At 44.7% G+C, this 21,075-nt stretch overlaps 1 protein-coding gene across 1 annotated transcript in view; it reads right to left on the bottom strand.

Moving 5' to 3' along the window:
• The window catches only part of HMGA2 (high mobility group AT-hook 2), a gene marked incomplete at both ends in the record, with an annotated part of 105,837 nt that extends 87,665 nt beyond the window's left edge, over positions 1-18,172 (bottom strand). The window contains 3 exons of the mRNA XM_080934973.1: positions 5,071-5,121; positions 15,385-15,471; positions 18,062-18,172. Of these exons, the coding sequence (XP_080791099.1) occupies positions 5,071-5,121; positions 15,385-15,471; positions 18,062-18,172 (249 nt within the window). The remainder of the gene's footprint in view (positions 1-5,070; positions 5,122-15,384; positions 15,472-18,061) is intronic.
• Positions 18,173-21,075: the final 2,903 nt, after the last annotated feature.

Here is a 21,075-nt window from a genome sequence, read left to right as displayed (position 1 = left end):
AAACATTTTCTGTCCCTGAACCAGCTTGGTAATGAGCACCTCTTCAAGGCAAAATGGAGAAATGCAGGCACTACCTGAATGCTTCGGTTAAGAGGACCGACTAAAGGCATGATACAGATGTTCTGAGAACTAGAATTGTCAAGTTTCTATAAGCACATATTAAGGTCAACAGCAATAAAGGTACTTTTCAAATCAAATTAAGACACAGCATCAAACTTCTACTATAAAGAGAAAGGCTTTTAGCATCAATGTAAAATTTTTCCCTCATATGAACAGACGTAAAACCTACTTTAATATCACTAGTAAACCAGTCTTATACTACTCGTAAGCAAGTCTTAAACTCGAAGATAAGCAACAGAGACAAGTTGAAGACATTGTACCCCAAGAGAAAGTGGTCAGTGTGGTATATGATTCTCTCTGTGCCTCCTGCCTAACTTCTGGTGCTGGATCCCTAAAGCAGAGGCTGCCATTGGCATTAAGCAGGAACATAACAATGGTGTTATAAATGATCTCTAACGTTTACCAAGCACTATACCTTGGGAGTTGTACTGAGCCTTCACACAGATCTTCTCACTTAACACTCACATGAATTCTGAGAATCCCACATTTCCAGAAGAGAAATGGCGTCTTGGGATAATCTCATAATTTGTTCAAGATGATACAGTTAGCTGAGTAGTGGGTCAAAACTTGAACCCAAAGCCCCCAAATCCTTCTTCTTGGCTCTTGGCTATGAAGGGAATATAGGTTCTGTTCTCTCCTGTTTTGAAATCTGACCTCTTACTTGCACAGACAGAGACTGAAAAATCCAGAAAACTCCTATTGAAATAATAGATCTGAAATCTAATCGAACCAGCAGAGAACAGACCAAAGGAAGCAACAGACAGTAGGGTCCTTCTAACCATCTCTAGTTAAGATGCTCATGGGATCACTGGACCTGCCGGTCCCTCTTCATTTCTGAGGAGCAGGGTTGATGCCAGGCTCTCTTCCGATTCATATACTTTTGGCAAACCAACTCTTGATTAAATACCCAACTACTGATCCCAGTTCCACCAAACACTCTTTTTCAGGCAGGTTATATACATCTGTGAGATCAATAAGACAGGGTCTATATCTGAGGCTTAATTTATGAAGTGGCAGCTGAGAAGGCTCCAGCATTTACCATGATTGGTAAAAACCCAAGGAAGGAATCAAGACTGAGAACTACAGTCCCATTAGTTTGCAGGGGGTGGGCAGGGCATTCTGTGGTGTAGTTCAAGAAGCGAACAGTGCCCTTAAACTAATGAAAGCCTGCTGTGAACAGTCCTGTCTGTCAGTGAGACAGATGAGGGTCCAGATTGGTAGGCGACAGTCAGTCACATACATACACACACACACACACACACACACACACACACACACACACACACACACACAGTCGGAAATAGAGGCTGAAGTTACAGTTGATGTGTTCCATAGGGAGACGGGGTGTCTACTGAAAAAAAGGGAAGTTGCTACTTGTCTCCAGCATCTTGTTGTTGACAAGAATACATTCTTGATTATAAATATTCAGTTTGGTTTCACCCCATCCTGACTACTACAGTGAACTTATTTCCTCTTCCCCATTCCTTAATTACACACAACATAATCAGTGTGTACATAAACATGTTGTTCTTCTTTCTCTGTCTGTCTGTCTGTCTGTCTGTCTTTCTGTCTGTGATGTTCTAGAGAGGAGTCACTGGGTTCTGTGAAAATATTTCCTTTCTCCATTGGTGGTAGGCCTGTCTGTCTGTGATGGTCTAGGGAGGAATCACTGGGTTCTGTGAACATATTCCCTTTCTCCATTGGTGGTAGGCCTGTCTGTCTGTCTGTCTGTCTGCCTGCCTGCCTGTGATGGTCTAGGGAGGAGTCACTGGGTTCTATGAACATATTCCTGTTCTCCATTAGTGGTAGGCCCATCATGTCTCTATAATCTTAACAATCCAATAAGCTGTTTGTTCTCATTAATATAATTTTTTAAAAAGTGAAACATAAAACTCCCTGCCTACCTCATTCACTTGGAGAATGTTAATGTTTTTCACTGATCTTTGTGAAACCAAAGGCAATTTGTAATTGTTCTGTATATATTTGCTACATGCAAGGTGACCTGCCTCCATCAGGAGTAAAGGACACTGGGAAAGGAACGGATCCTTGAATTCCCTTTGAGTCAAGTATGTTGTTTAAATAAATGTCTTCGGTTTTGTTTTGTTTTAAAAAATAGGACTTTTTTAAAAAAATAAAAGAACTTTAAAACAAAACCTACCAGAAGAAAGGGAACAACCTGGCCCCAAAGCTAAATACCAAGTATATCCAGTAAGTTCAAAATTCTGTCTCCAACTCAAGGATATCAGGGAACGCAGCTGTTGGAAAGAACCATCCCTACATAAAGCATAAGCCCATTTCCTATGGAAAATGCAGTGATTTATTTCTCCATACAAACTTCCCAGCCAATAATGCCACTGGACAGAAGGCCTCTCTGTGACTGATTGCACAAGCCACCAGCAGAAGATATACAAGCAAAGAGGAAACAGGTTGTCTAGAAAAAATAATACCATTTCCTTTGATTTCCTCTCCTAAGTGGAGCGACTCTTCTTCTAAGACCCAGTCCGGTGCACCATACAAAACTTCCCATTCTCATAGCGAGGGAGGGGGGATTGAAAGAGCAGGTAAGTCTTCAGGAAGACAAGGTCTCCACAGCTGACGCTTCCAAGGACTTCTTACCCAGAATGAAGGTCAGATGTCTATAGTCCAGGTGCCCTCTGAGTAAACAAGAACTCCTTAGGGGGAAAAAAAACCTACAGACCCTTTAATTGCTCTGTATTTGGTAGAAACAGCTTTGTGAGCCACTAAGGGAGTGCACCCTGAAGCACTGGGGTTGGTTGTAATCTGTCAACCAAGTCTGGAGCCGCAGAATATTTCAGTGAAGACATGGCTAAGACCTGGGTTGGGGTGGGTAACTCAAGAACCTTAAAGCATACCCCCAAAGGCGGTGGGTATGAAAGGCAGGGGGTTCCTTGCTAGAAGGTATTTGCCTAGTTCATGTTTGTATCCGCTTACAGCTTAGTTCATTTCAGTCTTACTAATCCTGACCTCAAAGATCTTGGACCATTAGGAAAAGTATACAGGTCTCTCTCATGTCATCAGTAGGCCCGAGTGCTCGGGAAACATCAGGCAGGCCTGCACTTGGCCCATATGCCAGAGCTACATAGTCAGCGCTGTGCTGGCTACAGCGAAAGAGCAGTGGTACCTTCTGATTTCCAGGAGAAACCGCATGGCTAACTTCCCAGTTAGTGAACCTTTCATGCTGATAAGAAGGCTGACACCATCAGACTAGAGAGAGACCATCAGACTACAGTGTGAGTTGTCTGGGGGCACTCTCAGATATGAACAACTTCCAACCAATCAGATAAGTGGACCTGAAGTTTAGAAGCTTCCGAATTCTAGGCCTTGGAGGCATTGCCAAATGCTGGAGTTCTCTTAGCAGAGGCGTCTGACCTCTTTTATGTAGAGCTTTTCTGCTCCATGCTGTCCATTCTCTAGAGCAGGGGAGCAAAAGGGAATAGCCTGTTCACACTAGTATATTGCAGGGGAGTTGATTAAGCCGCAATAGATAACCTATGTACAAGAGAGGTAATAAAGCTACCACCTACAGAACCCGCACCTAGAATACGATGCTTATCTCTGGGGAACATATTTCAGAACCTTTAAAAGAACAAACTTACTGGGCAATGAATAAGAAAGTTCCTTTATGTAGGAGGCGAGGCGGGAAATGGGTCCTGTTAATTGTTCTCAAATATTTAAAGGCTTAGTACTGATGACATTGAAATTAATGAAAGCAACTGCTTTACATATTTCAGGGGTTAGGCATGGAGAAGAGGGAGGGGGGCTTCCAAAGTGGAGTGAAGATATTCTAAGTCCTGAGCATTTGGGGAAGGAAGAGGCAGCATGGGGGCTGTGCGACCCCATTGTTTAAGGCAATGGTCTTAAGGCTGAAGGATGGCCCTGCAGATAAGATTTGGAGAGAAGTCACTTCTTGGGAAGCAGGTTAAATAAAACCCATTCATTTTACGGCCACACTGCAGCACTGCGATGTTTTTAATCTAAACATTGTCCTTGTTTCCCTGTGCTAAGAAATCTTATCCTCACACATGTGAGAGCAGAGGAGGAAAATACAAGATGAATAAATGAAATAAAAGACAACAACACCAAAGTATAAATAGAAAGCCATGCAGAACCGGGGAGAAAGGACCGGCAAACTAACTGGGGAAACACAGCCCAGAAGAGCAGGAAGGAATGTTACAAGTCAGAGAGAGCAGGCACAAACCAGGGAAATGCTTTGGGGGAGGGGAGCAAAGGGCAAGGCAGACTGGCTGGGGCCAGGGGAGCCAGCCACCTTCTTGAGAAATAGCTTTCTTTGCCTTGGAGACGCCAGTGGGAGGGACATTCCAGGAGAAGGTGGGTAAGGTGCCTGGCACCAGTGCCTCTCTTGTCCCTCTGTAGAATGATAATTAAGGTTTGCTGGGAACACTGGAAATTACACCTGTTTCCTGAGAAGCCAATGTGCTAAAGAACACAGACCACCTAGAAAATAAGATTAGTCCAAAAGAAGAACCAGAGAGGAAACCAGAAAGAGAAAAATAAAAAGTTTTCAAAAGTTTTGAAAACTGTCCTCATACATGTTTCCCCTGAATGTTGACAGCATTGTTCCCAACTTCTGAGGGTTGGGAATAATACCTTTGACTCTAGTTACCCAAATCCACACACAAATTGGCTGTTTGTTACTCTGTGGGGGGGGGGAAGTGAAGACTTCTTTGGTTTAGAAAGAGAAAGAAGGAAGGAGTCACCTCCAGAGAAAACAAGCTCTAAATTCTGGAGTCAAGTGGTAAGAAATCATCATAGGTCCAGGGCCTTGGTCTTCCAAAGCTTCATCAAATCAGAAGTTACCAATTCACACCATCCATGAGAAAAAAAATTTTTTTTTCTGTTTTCATTCTAGGTTTAAAAAAAGACACTCTCTTCCTTCTAGGCATGGAAATCATGTAGGTCCTTACTCACCCATTTCCTAGGTCTGCCTCTTGGCCGTTTTTCTCCAATGGTCTCTGCTTTCTGTAAAACAGGAGGGAAAAAAGGAAGCCATGTAGTTTCCTGGCTGGTATTACCCACAAACACTCCACCAAGCAAGACTTTTCCAGTTAGAATGTTCTGGACTGCAGATGAGGTATCAAGAGTGTCTTAGCAATCTTTCTCTTTTACACTACTTCATCTTCTGCGTTTCTCAGTGGCTGCTTCTTCACTGTTTGCTGGTATAAAGAGGCATCTATACAACCCAAAGACTCCTGTGGAGTGACGTCTGAAATTCATGAATATGCTTTTGTTAAATCCATTTCGCCTTTGTTTCTGGTTACACAAAAGATATATTCCCACATCCTATAATTTATGCAAATTAACATTTTACAGAATGAACATTCCTTCAATGGTCAAGACTCTCCTTTTGCAACCGGTTAGAAAAATTAATATTGACATGTTAATTTTAAATCATAAGATAGTTAGTTCTCTCTGCATTACTCTGGAAAGCAAGTCTGAATGTAAGAAATAGTATATATGTGCTTTAATATGAAACAATAAATATCTTACAACTTCTGAATGACTGATTTCCTGTTCAGTGCCCAAAACAACCACCTATCAATCATTCAGCCTAAAGTAGGAAGAGGGAGGGAGGGGGAGAAAGGGGGTAGGAAGAGGATGAAAAACACCAGAGAAAGTCACCACTGTGTGTCACAGACATTTGAACCATGGCTACAGAAAAATAACTAATTAAAGATTGGCATTATTAACAACAGTTCCACAGTCAACATGAATTTGATATGAATCCATTACTTCTTGAGTTTGCTTCGCTGCTCTTCTGCATAGATTTTTTTTCTGATATTAGTTATTTCTACTTTATTCCAATTTTAACATTCAGAAAGTAACTAATTAGCTTTAGTCATCCTCACTCCATTCCCCAAGCACATCAATGCAACCAGTGCACACACACACACACACACACACACACACACACACCTACCTTCTATAAGAAACACAAGTTTATACTTTTCTGAAAAAAAGAGATGAGAGCACACTGTTGTACAGAAGAAACATCCCAAGACCCCTCAATGCAAAAATGGAGGCAGACTGAATCAGGACAATTTGCTTTGCAATTTAGTTTTGTTACCGAAATGAATAGCTCATGTATCTTGATTCAGTGATACTGAAATGAGATATTAACAGCCTGCAGTGAGTGGTTCTTCCTCCTTTAACTTAACAAATAAAAATAGATGAACATAAATGATGATAAAGAGAGAGGTGAGGGGAGAAGAGAGGTGAGGGGGAGAGGTGGGCGGAGAGAAAGGTGGGGGGAAGAGAGAGGTGGGGGGGGAGGGAGAGGTGGGGGAGAGAGAGGTGGGAGGAGAGAGAGGTGGGAGGAGAGAGAGGTGGGGGGAGGGAGGTGGGGGAGAGAGAGGTGTGGGGGAGAGAGAGGTTGGGGGAGAAAGAGAGAGTAAGGGAGAGGGGAGGGAGGGAATCTGCAAATATGGCATAGGTATCCAGCCATACGTTAATCCAGGTTCATTATTAGAACAATCTTTATATGATTATAACATCATCTCTGATTTAATTAAGCATTTAAAGTACCCTGGATTAAGTTAGGTACACATGTTACTTCAACCCTTAGAGCAGCCTTGTAACAGAAACATTACTTCACTTTGCAGATGAGCAACTAAATCCCAGATGAGTTAGATCAGACATAATGCAAATGAGTGATGGCCGTGCCGTGAGATTCGTGAGATTCGAACCCAGCTCTGTTTGACTCTCCAAACTGCTGCTGCTCCCTTGCCAGGGCCTGAGAGGGCTCTGCTACCAGAGCCACTGACTTAGCTCATTTCTGAAAGCTAACAGGAATTTTAGTACTTTTAAGATCTTTAGCTAACTGTAAGATTTGAGTCTGTCGATTGCTTCTGGTTTTGTTCCGGGTCAACCAGGGATTCCTTTATGGTGAGAGTTAGGGCACGGCCTCACCTTTAGTCATGAGAGCATGGATTTTTAAGGTATGTGAACTCTGGGGTCACCCAGAAAACCACTAAGCCTTCCTAAATTGTCCCCTGCATGGATGAAGGTGTCTTGCTTTATAAAGCTTGGGTCCAAGACCTTTCTCAGACATCCTAGCTTTATGACCTATCCCTGGAAGCCTTCACTGGATTTCCTCAGCAAAGTAGAGGTAAGCTTAGCTTTGAGGAGTATATCAAGATACATGAAAGTGCCCACCCCAAACAAGATGCTCAAAAATGTCTTTTCATACCTATCAGAATAAAAGGCTTAAGGCCAAGGTTTCTTTCAAGTTGTGATCCAGTCCCACAAGCAGTTGAACCAAGGCAAAAACTATTCCAGTATATGTGACTTGACTCCTTCTAGAAGAAAACTTTGAAGAAATGCCTTGCTGTTTATGGTGAGTTATAAAGGCTCACAGTCCCCTGGGAGAGAGCCTCATCTGAGCTCATCTCTGGAAGCAGCTTTGAGTCCACAGTTTACCCAGTAATGAATTACAGGAACATGAAACACAGGAAGGCTTTCTCATGGGAGCTGGGGTGGTCCTCAGAGTAGAGAGAAGACTGCTTTTAACCTTGAAGGTAACCGGGCTTTATCAGGTATTTCTGTTTAATTCATACATCCTAGGGGCTTCGATGTGACCTGGCTGTATCTGAAATCTACTCAAGAGAAGGAGCTTTTTTTTTTTTTTTTTTTAAAGGCTCTCCCCACATTGTAAAGCCGGAGAAAACAGAGCTCTCAAAGAAAGGTGGGTGGGGGAGTCTTGCAAATAAGATAAGTTTTAAACCATTATCCCTTTTACAAAAAGCCCATTGAGAAATAAGATTCATACCATTAACAAAAGGGTGCAAGATCATGATTATCATTCTGACTTGTTAAAAATAAACTTGCTCTCCTGGTCTTAGAGGCTGGTGTCCCGTGTAAACTGAAACTCTCTTCTGAGATGACATCTAGAGGAAACATGCTGGCTGTGTTGTGTGGCCCCGATCTGGGAGGCTTGCTTGTTCTTTAAAACCCACGTTACAGAAACATTCCAATCCAACCCCACAAAGACTGCAAAACAAGCCGGGGTTTTCATGTGTAAACCAGATTAGCTCCAAGATTTTTAGACACTAGAAAATTGTGCCTTTAACAGGCTTGCGTGTGTGTGTGTGTGTGTGTGTGTGTGTGTGTGTGTGTGTGTGTGTGTTTAATGCTCACTGGGGCTCTCTCTCAAAGAAGGCAAACAAAACACCAAGGGCACTTGTTTTAAAGCATGAACATATACGGTACTACAAAGGCGGATATTTGCTTGGCTTTTTGTGGGGTAGATTTTGGTTCTGTGCTCCATACACACATACAATTGAGACATAGCTAGTTCTAACATAACAGCTTTCTGCTGCTACAGAGAGAAGAGAGAAAAGCAGTAGGCTTTCTGCCTCTGAGAAAACAAGATTTCAGACTGACCAGCACCATCCCATTGGTATGTACTTCCCTCAGACCAAAGGTACTTTCTTCCTTGGCTGCTTTCATTATATTCTTTATGCCTTGGCAAAGTGCATAATTCAGAATCGTATCCTAAATTTGAAATGTTTAGAAGCAAGTCCGTGGGAGTGCAGGATATATATCTCTTTAAGAGGTGCTGGGTACTCTAAGCTTGTGGTTATTTCCGTATTTTATAAAAATTAAAACAGAACACTTATCTTGTGAACATCTCCCTCGATTGGGGCCAGGATATTAGAGAGAGTATTCACTACCTGTTTGTGAAAGGAAGTAAAAAAAAGAGGGGGTGAAGGGAGGGAGGGAGGATGTGAGGAAAAGAGACAGCAGAAAGGAAAAAGGATGGGGAAAAGCATGCGTGCGTGAGTGCGTGCGTGAGTGTGTGCATGAGTGCTCGAGTGCGTGCATGCATACATAGTTTTCCTATTCCCATCAACCTCAGGAGCTTGATAAAAAAACATTAAAACCATCTCTTGTAGCCTTTTCCTTTGACAAACAAGAAAACATTTGCATTACGGCAATCCCCAAACCTTACAGATTATTTTGGGGCCCAGGATCTCTGAGCATTAGTGGCAAAAGACACATATTTCTCTGCCTTCGTGTGTTGGAGACTTTGCACGTGGAGTTTCCTCACACCTTTCCTTTCGTCTGTGCGGTAGTTAAGGAAGATGAGGTACATCGACCTTGTGGTTGGAATTGTAAGAACACTGGGCAATCCCCAGAAATGGGGTTGAACACGGGACATGGTAGTTTACAGTTTTGAATCAGGTTTATCATTGGTGAAGACCACAGGGATCTATCTTCACACTTTAAATGATCAATTTATTCGTGAGGGGCCTGGGCCCAGCATTGAACAAGAACTCAAATGTAATGTCACACTACTACTTTTAAACAATGCCCTTACAGAGAGTCCCTGCTGAGTCTGTAGGTCTCCAAGAATACTGCATTTAAGTACAGCAGCCATTCCCTCCAAAGGGTCCCACTTCACAGGACACTCAGGGTTGTGGTGGGTTTCTACAGGGAGTGGAGCTTGACACAACCTGATGGCATGGCCGAAGAGGTCTTTTCTTCACAGAGATGGTCTCATTCCAAACAAAAGTGCCAGAGGTAAGGTGTAAGAAGAAGGAATTTAAGAAAATAAAAGAGAAAACAAAAAGCAAGAAAAAAAATTTAAAAAGAAGAAATCCCCTTAGAATAAATGAGTAGTCACAGAAAAATATTTTTAACATTCCTATATTTCTGTGAAAAATATTTTCAATATTTTTATGAAGAAATAAAAGAGACTGATGGCGAGAACCAAGAGGCTAGTTCAAGTCTAACTCGGGTCAAGTTTAGACATTTAGATAGCTATCCAATTTTTACCATTTAAATGCTCTCATTGTATGTTTCCGTTTTAGTGGATGTTGTTACATACAAGCCAAGGATCCCTATTTCAAACTGGTAAGTGTTTGAACACAGAGAACTAGGAAATTAAAAACAAGCAAACAAACAAAAACAGCTGCATGTGCAAGGGGCTTGATTTATCTTTTTATATTTGTATTCTCATATTTTAAAAAGATTAAACCATGCTTGAACCGCAAGAGTGTATAGAACACAAGAACATCTAATCATAACCTAGAAAAATACACCTAGCTTCTCTAAAATAATAATAATCAGTGTGGACCAACATACACTGGCATTGAATTCAACTCCCAAAACCATTTGGACTAAACACTGAATAAATTCTCATTTCATTATTTCGAGAATCTAGTTCTATGGTTTCCCAAGGTTAAGTACAGCCATTTTTAGTCTTGAAAGCACACAGTTTGCTCACATGACATAGAACATCCCATGATTTTTGCAGCTTACACCCAAGGAATTCTGTGTATGAATTATGCCATTAGCTTGCTCATCTGCTTGCTCATATATACACAGTAGGTTAAAACCAAAGCTGAATTTGTAGGTAGAGTTCTCTCATTCAAAGCTAGAGACTTCCATACTCTAAACTGACTCCCTACCTCCTTCGAAGTGAGATAAAATAGCAATGAGAAAGGTTCACAGGAAAGCTAGGGGTGTTCTCCAATGGTCAAGCTCTCTCCTAGCCTGTGGTCAAGTTCTCTCCTAGCCTGTGGTCAAGCTCTCTCCTAGCCTGTGATCAAGCTCTCTCCTAGCCTCTGGTCAAGCTCTCTCCTAGCCTGTGCAAGGTCTCAGATTTCACTTCTAGCACTAAAAGATAAATAAATGCCAGAATATGCCATTCAAGATTTTTTAGTGCATGATGCTCTACAAATAAAACATAAATCAGTTTTAAAATATTGCTGGTTCTCTGTCCGACCTTCGGGTTAACTGGGCACAGGTACTCAGCGAAGAACTTTAGCACCCGGGGTTCTGAATTTAGTTTCCATCCCTGTGTAAGCTGTGGAGTTCCAAGGTGGACTCTGGAAACTGCAAAAAGTCAGCTCACAAGACAAGGGAGGTTTGAATGACTTAACCAGTGCAAAATGCTCCTCATCACCCTATGTTTTCTCAAAGAGAAGAAATGCAGTAGGATCCTAATATGGAACATTCAGCCTCCTTTGCAGAGTGATCTGTTGAGACTCTGAGATGATATGGGTCAAAGATACAGGTAAGCTGAAGTAATATGAGTCAAAGATATAGGTCAGTGAAGTAATGGGAAGTGGGGGGCTCTGGAGGAAAGAGGTAAGAGGCCTGGTAGTTTCCGGAGAAATGGGAGTGTGGGTCTCCCTGGTCTAAAGTAACTAGATAAAATAACCCTGATGTATCTGAATCTCCCCGACTTGAGTCACGATCTAGGATAACTTGATAGTGTCATGTCGTACAGAATTTACAGATGCACTAAGGCTTTTTCTTCCCTGGCGAAGTGAAGTTTAAACTGAGTTCACTGTTGAAGTAAGTCAACCCCAAAGATTAAAAGGACAAAGAAGATAACTGCACACTCCTTCTTTATAGCTGCTTTATGTGTGGCCTACCAGGCCCCTGAGACTCATACAAGAACTTACCTGCTCATTAAAACACAGAGGAATGGCATTAAGTCACATTAGTGCTGGAGAAACTACAGGCTGGAGCTTTATGGTCATCCCCAGGGTCATCTTTGACAGAATCAACAAAGACTGCCTTTGGTCCCGCCCTCTCTTCCATGGGTGAGAAAATCCTGCCCTCACCTAGCAGCTAGCCTCTGCAGTTGATACAAAATGGTGAATAAGCCTCACCTTATCTCTCTATTCCCAAACCGTCTGTCATTGATATTAGTAATAAAACTAATCAAATTCCAGGAATGCAAAGGATGTGAACTCAGTCTACAGAGGACCCAGTTAGCCTCAGGGCTTGTTTCCATTATGTCTGAAGCTGGAATTAGATGTTTATTCTGAATGTGTTATTCCAAGTGTACAGACTTTGCCCAGATGCAAGTTGCATCCTGTGATCTGTTCCTCTAGTCTGACCATTGCACGTCACGTGAAAGGGGACCATGCAAAGTTCTGAGATTATGAACTAGGGTTTTCTCGTGCCTGACATCTTTCTGTTGAGACTTCATTCAACACTCTCACAAGGGCTTGGATGAGACCCGCTTTGTAGCCTGAAGCTCAGTTTGACCTATGGCCTGAAGTAGATTTGAGTGTCAACCCTCCAGCATTCTCTCCTGATTAAAAGGGAACAACAAAATTCTAAACACAACATGAAGGAGGTGACACCATCCTTTTCTCTGAACATAAGAAAGGTGAAAATATAAAGCATTTCCAGGAAAGTCCAACCACAGGGGACACCAGAATATAACACAAAGGTTAGAAGACAACTGGTCACCAGTATCCCAGGAGCTAAAAACAAATGAACACGAAAATAAAGACACATTCACATACTCAGACAAACCATTAGTCCAGAAGATATCAACTTCTAATTTCTTTTTTATTAAGGTTACATCCAGAGTAGAAGAATTCCCAGGAATGACTATTATGGACACACATAGGTTATCCACAGAATTAATTTAGATGGAAGAATAATTATCGTCTCCTTCATATAGTCTAAACACAACAAATTGCCTTTTTACAAATTTGTTTCTTGTGCATGTCTCACAAAAATCAACTCTATTGAAATGTAAAGGATAGCTAATTTAATAATTGTTCATTCACCTGGTCTTGTAGTATTCTGCATGTACTGTCAAGTTTCTCACTGTTAAGTGTCTAATGAGCAATTTTGTTTTCAAACGCCCAAGGCCAGGTACTCAGTCTAAGCATAAACTTAGTTTTGTTTTTTTTTTTTTTAAGTTCCAAACCAGCAAGAAAATTTAAACATCTATCAGAACTCTAGTGTATACTACATCTTCCCTTCTTTGAAGGTGTGTTTTTCTCTCTTACTAGCCCTCTCTCTCTCTCCCTCCCCACCCCTGTGTGTGTGTGTGTGATAGGATTTTCAAAATACAGAAAAAATACTAACTTCATTAATCACACAGGTTTTCTCACATGTATTCAGCTTAGCCTAGTAAGGTATTTTCATCTTGCATGTTTTGAACTGTATAACTTTCTGAAAAGTTTTTCAGTTCAAATAAAACATGCCTTGTTAGGATACAATACACAGTTGGTAGTCCTGTGTATAAAGGCATAGGAGTATCCCCAATAAAAACATTTGGAAGGGAAACACCTTAATTTTATCCATTCCAGAAATGACTTATCAATGTCTTCAGTGTCATCTTCTCCAAATGAAGAGTGATTTATAGAGCTGAAGAAAAATAATAGCCACATTCTAGAACTATTCACATTTGCTAATGGATTTCTTCACATTTGTAACATTTATTTTATACTTGTAAACTGTTACATTTGAAAAATGTTACAATCTTACATTTTAGCATTGTTACCATTTGTAACAGAAGTATATGAAATGATGATGAATGAAAGACTTCAGAGAAAGGTCTTCTCTGAGGGGAGAAGTATTTGTATGGCAGCAATCACACAAGTATGTGGATGGACAAGAGGAACTACAAGAAGAGGGCAGCCCAGTGGGGCCAGCTGTAGATACTTCTGGCTATAGTCACTGAAAACCAAACATGCTTGGAAATAGATACACTTTTTCTGTTTTGTTTGTTTCTCTATGTGTTAAATCAGGCACAAGTCTTACCATCCCTTTTGTCCACCTTAAAGTTTTTAAAGTGAAGAGACCATGTGATCATTCCTACCTATCCATTTGAGTGGAAGCTTACACAGAAACATCAAGAAGATAATCCACCTTCCTTCTTATATCAACCTTCAAATCATGTATTTATGGTGAGTTTTAAAGATGCCTTAAGTTGCATTGTGATGAGGCATTTTCAGAGTGATCACATCACATTTTAAATATCTACTAATACCTACCAAGACACTCCTGTGCTGCCCCTAGAGCACAGGTAAATAAGTGTCACAGAAACAACAGAATCTTTGGGGTTAAAAAAAAAGTCCTATTTTAGTTAATTTATAAGTAGAAGAAAGAGAAAGCATCCATCTTAGGAATACTAGATTATGTATTATTACTTAAATAACAAGATTATTTAGAAACAACTGAGGGATAGTTGGTTAAAATATTCACTACAGGTCTCAACATTAAGAGGCAATTAATTCAAATGTTAAAGAAATCTGCTTTTTTAACTCTGTTCAACCCTGCTAAAATAAAACAGCCAAGAGTGATAATGACATCCTCAGTGGCCTTTCTCTGTCACTAGTGTCCATGACAGGAATGGACCACTGAGAAGGGGCCTATACGATGTGGCTAGTTCTCTCCCCTCAACACAGGAAAATACACACATGAGATTAATTTCCCCAAAGATGAGCACAGAGTCTTTTTGCACAAATGCTGTATATTTCAATCTACTGAGAAGGTATGTGGACACTCACTTCTAATTTTGAACCATTACTTTCTACTGCAAGGCATACTTACAAATAAAATGCAAATTATTCCCAATTTTTTTATAAGACCCCAAAGTAACATATACTGTTATCCTTTCTTTCTATAGGTGTTTGCTACAAGGTGTTTCCCATTTGTTACCACACAGCATGAAATGATTTTCAAGGTGCAATTTAAAATCTGTTTTGTTTTTTTTTTTTAAATAATTGTCACACTTGATTTGGATTCTATCACATCCCCCCACTACCAAAAAAAATTTAAATAAGCCAAATTTTTATTTTTAAAACTTAAAATTTTCTAACTGAGAGTATGACAGTTTGGGGGAAAGTTTCTTCTGATTGTGACATGGTATCATGCAGATCTGACCCAAATATTATACTTTACCACCACATTAAAAGCTGTGAAACTCATGAAATCTTTTCAGTAGCCCATAATTGGATTTCTTTTTAATTAGCATCCATTTGACAAGCACTTAACATTAATAAAGGGACTTGGCTTCTTGTCATCATGTAAATAAGCAGCGAATAAATTAATCTCAATTATGTTTTTCCCCAGAGGAGACTGGAACATCTCCACCTGCCAAAACCTCTAGCTTTGGTTTATTCTCAACTAGTTCACCTTGGGTGTAAATATGAATGGTATCATTTCTGCCCCCACCCCACCCCCAGCCCTTTCCCGGTCTCCCCCCCCCCCCCCCAACTCTTAATCTTTATACTGTTGGATGGTGTTTTGTTTGCCTAAATCACTGTAACTTCAGGAAACTTTTAAGTTAAGCCTCAACCCAGGGGTGAAGGGGTGGGGGAGGGGTTAAGACCAATCTAAGAAATTCAGGAAAAATGTCTTGGGGTTACCCAGCTGAGACCAATCCTGATTGTAGATTTAGAAAGAAAAATGTACATGGAAGTCATTGGTAACATTGGGAGAACTAGACTGGAAAATTCTCACCTTCTGAGCTGCTTTGGAGGGACTCTTGTTTTTGCTGCCTTTGGGTCTTCCTCTGGGTCTCTTAGGAGAGGGCTCACAGGTTGGCTCCTAATTGTAAAGAGGAAAGAAAAACTGTTGTGGGCAGACCGGCTGAAAGAAATTGACCCTGACTCGGGCTGGCAGTGTTTCCGGCACAAGCTGCTTGACCAACCTGCTGGAAGTCATTCGGTGGGAGCAGAGTTGGAGGGTGGTGTGGTGGTGCAGCTCTGACAAAAGGGAGCAACACAAAGCCAGAGTCTGAATCCCAGTGTGCCCGGAGGAAGCTACTTTACATGTGAAAACCGAGCTATACTGCAAAAATCAAATTGACGTCAAACCCTGGGGAAGGATGCGCGCCCTAGAAAAGCATGTATTTTTAAAGGTACAAAGTATAACTCCGCCCTTGGCAACTCACAGAAATAATAAACATTCCATATGACTACCACTACCTATTTCAAACAACAAAAATAGTGGTAGATAACTGGAAAGGTAAAAGGAGACAAAAGGGGGGGGCATAGCCTGTAGTCACCTCTATGTGCCTGTGTTCCAGGTGGTTTAGGATTCAACCCACACATTCTGAGTGAAATGTTGGAGCGATTATCCAAACTCTTCAACTCAGAAAAATCCCACACCCCCTAAAATTTCCAAATAATTATGGTAAATCTGAGGTGGGAGGTTTTGCTTGAATTATCTAGATAATTGCTTCAATTCCCCCACTTCCTTTTGGAGAGACAGGCATGGTCTCCAGTCAAATTTTAAATATCTTTTTACAAAAATAAGCATGTTGCCTTCAAAACATTTTTAAAAAAGAAATTTCTTGGGCGGAGGAAAGAAAGACAGACCGGGTGGCGGGGAGAAAATATAAGTATGTGGGAAAGAGAAATTGAAACAGCCACGAGGTCACCAGGTATATTAACGTTTTACTTTATTGGGTGCTAGGCTAAGTAGCCAATACTCAGTTAAGAAAACAGGACGATAGATTCGCCTGGGACGCTGAACGTCTCTCCGGTGAATCATCTACTCTTGTTTCATTCAGACTGGGTGCTTAATTACAACTCGTGAGCGTTCTCAATGGAAGTTCGCATTCTAGAGAGCGGGGGAGGGGGTCAGTAGAGGGGGGTGATTAGAAACTTCTACTGGAGACTAGCGCCAGTGGGCACTTGGAGCAAACACATCGGAAACACATTTTTCTTTGTGAACTCGGCCTTAACTCAAAGGTAAAAGCTCCCAGCAACCTCCGAATCCCACGGCCTTTTCCTTTAGACTTTGGGGGAGGGGGGCGCGATTAGCAGAATTCAGAAAACCTGGGTGGCTGGTGGTAAGGGGGTAGAGCGGAGACTTCCTGGTAGGTGGAAAACAGGATCCAAATGCACTGTAAAGTGTAGCTAAGGGCAGAGCGGGAAAACGCGGAGGCCTCTAGATTAGTTTGTTTCCTTTGATGATTTCCAAAAGGTACACTCCTCGGTTTTTTCTAAAACACACTAGCAAACATTCCCCACCTAGCGCTTCGGGGGCAATTTAGGACTTTAGGGTTGTTTTCTAATCCGCCTATCGGCCCGAGGGAGGCGGTTTAAAGCAAAAGAAGAAATGAGATTTTTTTTTTTTTTTAAAGGCCGGGAAGGGAGTTTAACTGTTCTCAATAGACGGGTCCCTAGACCTAGACTAGGAAATTGCTACGGACGCCCCAACCCCCGCCCCGGCCGGCCCTGGGCGCAGCGCACAGCTCTGCAATAGCCGGCTGCACGCTTAATTGGTTGCATCCGCAGACAAAACCCTCCATTCCGCGGGGTCCTGGATGCCCCTCGACCATCCCTTCCCAGCCCCCAGCCACTCGCCCAGAAGGACGCTAAAACTTAGGCTGCTCAGAGGCTCGGGATCAAGGAGCCGAAGGGGGACCCGGCTCCTGGCGGGAAGCGACCCTAGCTACCGTGCACTTTCCTTCCAAAGCTCTCAGGGCAAAGAGCGTTTCCCGAGTCCACGGGGGCCTGGGATCCCCCGGGCTCCCTTCCCCACCAGCCCGGGAGGCTTCAGCAGCTCGGCGGGCATTTAAAGATTCCCGCAGGCACCAGGAGGGCAGTTGGCTCTGCACGCGTTCTTTGTCGGGAGGGCGCAAGCCTTGGGCCATGGAGTGTGGGGAGGGCACCGAGGGGGCAGCCGAAGCGCACCAGCCTCCTGCCGTAAGGCGGCCACGAGAAGTTGGAGGAAGCCGCGGGTCTCAGAGCCTCCGACTCGCCGAGTCCTGACCCTCCTGAACGCCCCAGTCTCAGTCGCAAAAGCGGCTGACAAAGCGACGCTTTTAATCTGTGGGACCCCCGAGGCTTGCTGTCCCCCCAGCCACGCCGCGCCACTCCGGGGCTGCGCACAATAGCGAAAGTCCCGGTCCACGCCTCGCGGGACCCCACCTCCTGCCGGGTGGTTGCGGCGAGCTGCGGGAGCCTTGACTCCCGGAGCCGTGGGGCGCGGGGACCCGGGGAGACTGCCCCGCGCCCTCTCCAGGGGAACCTGGGCTCCCGCCCACCTACACCCGGGTGGCCGGCGGGCTAGCTTGCGCCGCCTTGGCTGCTGCGCTCCCGCGCTCCGGTCGCCCGGCGTGTCGCGGGGCCCCGGGGCAGAGGCGTCGCGGGTGGGCTGAGTGGCCCCTCCGCGCCGGCGTACTGACTTGCTGCTGCTTCCTGGGTCGGCCGCGTCCTCGTTTCTGTGGCGCCGGGGTGGCAGGTTGTCCCTGGGCTGATGTGGACGGCTGCCCGGCGCCTTCACCGCGTGCGCTCATCCTGCCTCCCGCCGCTGCTACCGCTGCCTCCGCCAGTACCGCCGCTGCAGCCGCTCGGCCTCCGCCGCCCCGGATTCGCCCAGCACCTTTCGGGAGTCGGGATGGAGAGAGCTGGAGAGGGCAGGGGCGGCGAGAGCGGACGAGCTGGCGCGCGCTAGGGGCTGCTGCTGCTTAGGATGCCGCCGCTGCCACCAACAACACCGGACGTCCAGCGGCTGCCAAAAAGAGAGAGGGGAGGAGGAAGAGAGGAGGAGAGGAGGAGGCGCTGCGGGCGGTGGGTGGCGGAGGTGGAGGTGGAGGTAGCGAGAGGAGGCGGGAAGCGAGGGAGAGGGAGAGTTGGAGGTGGAGAGGGTTCCTCTCTCCGCTAAGACTCTGGAGTTGTGGGTACTGGGACGCTCGGCAGCGGCTTGGAAAGGGAAGAGACTTGGAGTGAATCGTGTCCCTTGAAATGTTAGGCGGGGAAAGAATTCCTCCTCCTCTCCCCCACCCCTGAGGGAGAGAGAGGGGGAAAGGAAGGGAGGGAGGGAAGGAGAGAGAGGGGGTAGAGAGAGACAGACACCGGGAGAGGAACAGAGACAGAAACACACACAGAGACAGACAGGGAGACAGAGACAAAGAGACAGAACGGGACAGAGACAGAGAGGCTGGCTGGGCCGTCAGGAAGCAATGAGAGAGTGGGAAGGTTCTACCAGGATCTGGTAGGGCGCTCAGCTCAGTTCTAGCAAGGAACAGAGTAGTGGGTGGCACCGCGCCTCCTCGGGTGGCGGGGTCAGGCGGCGGCGGCGGCGGCGGCACTGCAGAGACGCCTTGGGACAAGCTGCTGGCCTCTGCGTTCTGCACCCAGAGCGCACTGCCGGGACTGCAAGTTTTCTGAGTTCCTGCCCGGGCTTCAAGGGGGATGAGTGTGTGCGTGTTCGCGCGTGTGCGTTTACGCGAGTGTGTGTGTGCGCGCGCTTGCACTTGCGGAGGGGTGGCCCACCTCTGGTCCTGGGAGGATAAAGGGGAGGGGGCTGCAGGAGAAGCAAGAGGAAGGGGCAGGCCAGGCGAACCGCCGAGCCCAGGCGCCTGGCCGCCGGCCAGAGGCAGCGTTCGAAACACAACTGCCTCGGCGGCGGCGGCGCCCGGGTGCCACCCGGAGTCCCGACTCACGTGCACCCGCCAGCAGTGGGGTTAAAGAGACAGGGCCTCGGCTCTCCAGCCCTCCCCGCCGGAGGCCACCCCTGGGCGGTTGTCTTAGGAAAGAGAAAATGACCATCTCAGAGTTACCCTAAGGAGCTTGGCCTCTACCTGCGCTTCCACCAAGCCGTGCCCGGAGTTTCCGGAAGCATTCAGGGTCAACGGCCTCTGTCTAGTATTTCAGCCCCGGGGAAAGGGTGGCCAAGGAGTCGGAGAGCGCCCCCCCCCCAACACACACACACACACACACACACACACACACACACACACACACACACACTCTGCTCCACTGAGAAGTGCCCTCGCTCCAGAGCGCAGGGGCCAGAGCATAAACGCAGTTTGCACAAAGATACTCGCGACCACGCGTATGATTGCAGACATGCTTGCACGCAGATGTGCTGCACGTGCGCGCACACTCACTTCACTGGGAAGCTGCACACAAATAAACCCGTGCTTACGCACACTTCCAGGCACACGATGGTGCCAGCAAGCACATTTCGCAACAAATGCACACACTTGCACACTGCGCACGGGAACACCGAGAGTGTCAGCTTCTTTATCAAGCCTTTTTCACCTCCGCGTCTGACTACTGGAGCAGGCGCTGCACACTCGTGTTCGGACACCCGTAGAGTATAAGGAATATTACAGATTCCTTACCTCTCCACCGCACCAACTGCCTGGCTCTTCCTGAAGTTTACCTTCATTTTAACCTTCTCCCTCAGAACTCCTGTCTGCCAAGTCCTAATTTTATAGCCTGGGCTGTTTCTAAGTTATGCGAACACCATTGTGGCCACAGTCAGTTTATGAAAAGCGTAGAATGTTCTAAAATGCACCTCTTTTTCATCCTTGAATAACACAAAAACTGAGGGGGGACGAAAAAGAAAATCTTAGGGTCAGATTTTCATACATCGCACCCAAAATTGTGTTGGACTGACTCCAAAATAAAAATGTTCACTCAGTGAACTTTTTTTCCTCTCTCACAAAGATACAGACCACCGTGGAATTTAAAAAAAAAAAAAAAAAAAAAAAAAAAAAAAAAAAAAAAAAGCCACCTTCTCTACAACCCCCAAACCGGGATCTAGGCTCTGCCAGGTTCTGCTTTACTTGAGGCACGTGTTAAAGTTGGCTTGGGTGAGATCATGTTGATTGGTCAACATGGCCGTTTTAAATCCATTTCCAGCTGCCCTTTGCAGAGTTGGGAGACTTCTCTGTACATTGAGTGCTCTGCAGAAACTGGCTTGAGTCTGGGAATGCTTAGCTCTGATGGAGAGGAAGAGCCACCCATACCTCCAGATGGAGCCCAGCAACTGAATGCCTAGGGAGGGGTCTAACAGGAACCGAAGGTTTTGTCAGGGCTTGGCTGAAAGATGGTATCTTCATCCAAGGGACTGAAATCTCACCTTCTTACCAGTGCACTGACATTTCCTAGCTGAGGAGTTTGCACATTTCGAGCGCCCGTGTGTGTGTGTGTGTGTGTGTGTGTGTGTGTGTGTGTGTGTGTGTGTGTGTCTGTGTGTGTCTGTGTGTGTCTGTGTGTGTCTGTCTGTGTGTGTCTGTGTGTGTCTGTGTGTGTCTGTGTGTGTCTGTGTGTGTGTGTATTGGCGATACGTTCATAATATGGGCTTCTGTTTTGATTCTTGTTTGGTTATGATTTGCCAGAAGGGCAGGCAAAGTTCTACAGAATGGATTTAAGCAACAGTCACCCAGGATTTCAGTCAACTAATTTT

This window comes from Micromys minutus (assembly GCF_963924665.1).
Source record: "Micromys minutus genome assembly, chromosome: 22".
Classification (NCBI taxonomy): domain Eukaryota; kingdom Metazoa; phylum Chordata; class Mammalia; order Rodentia; family Muridae; genus Micromys; species Micromys minutus.
Note: the sequence above shows the minus strand (reverse complement) of the source record. Positions and strands in the feature narration are given on the sequence as shown.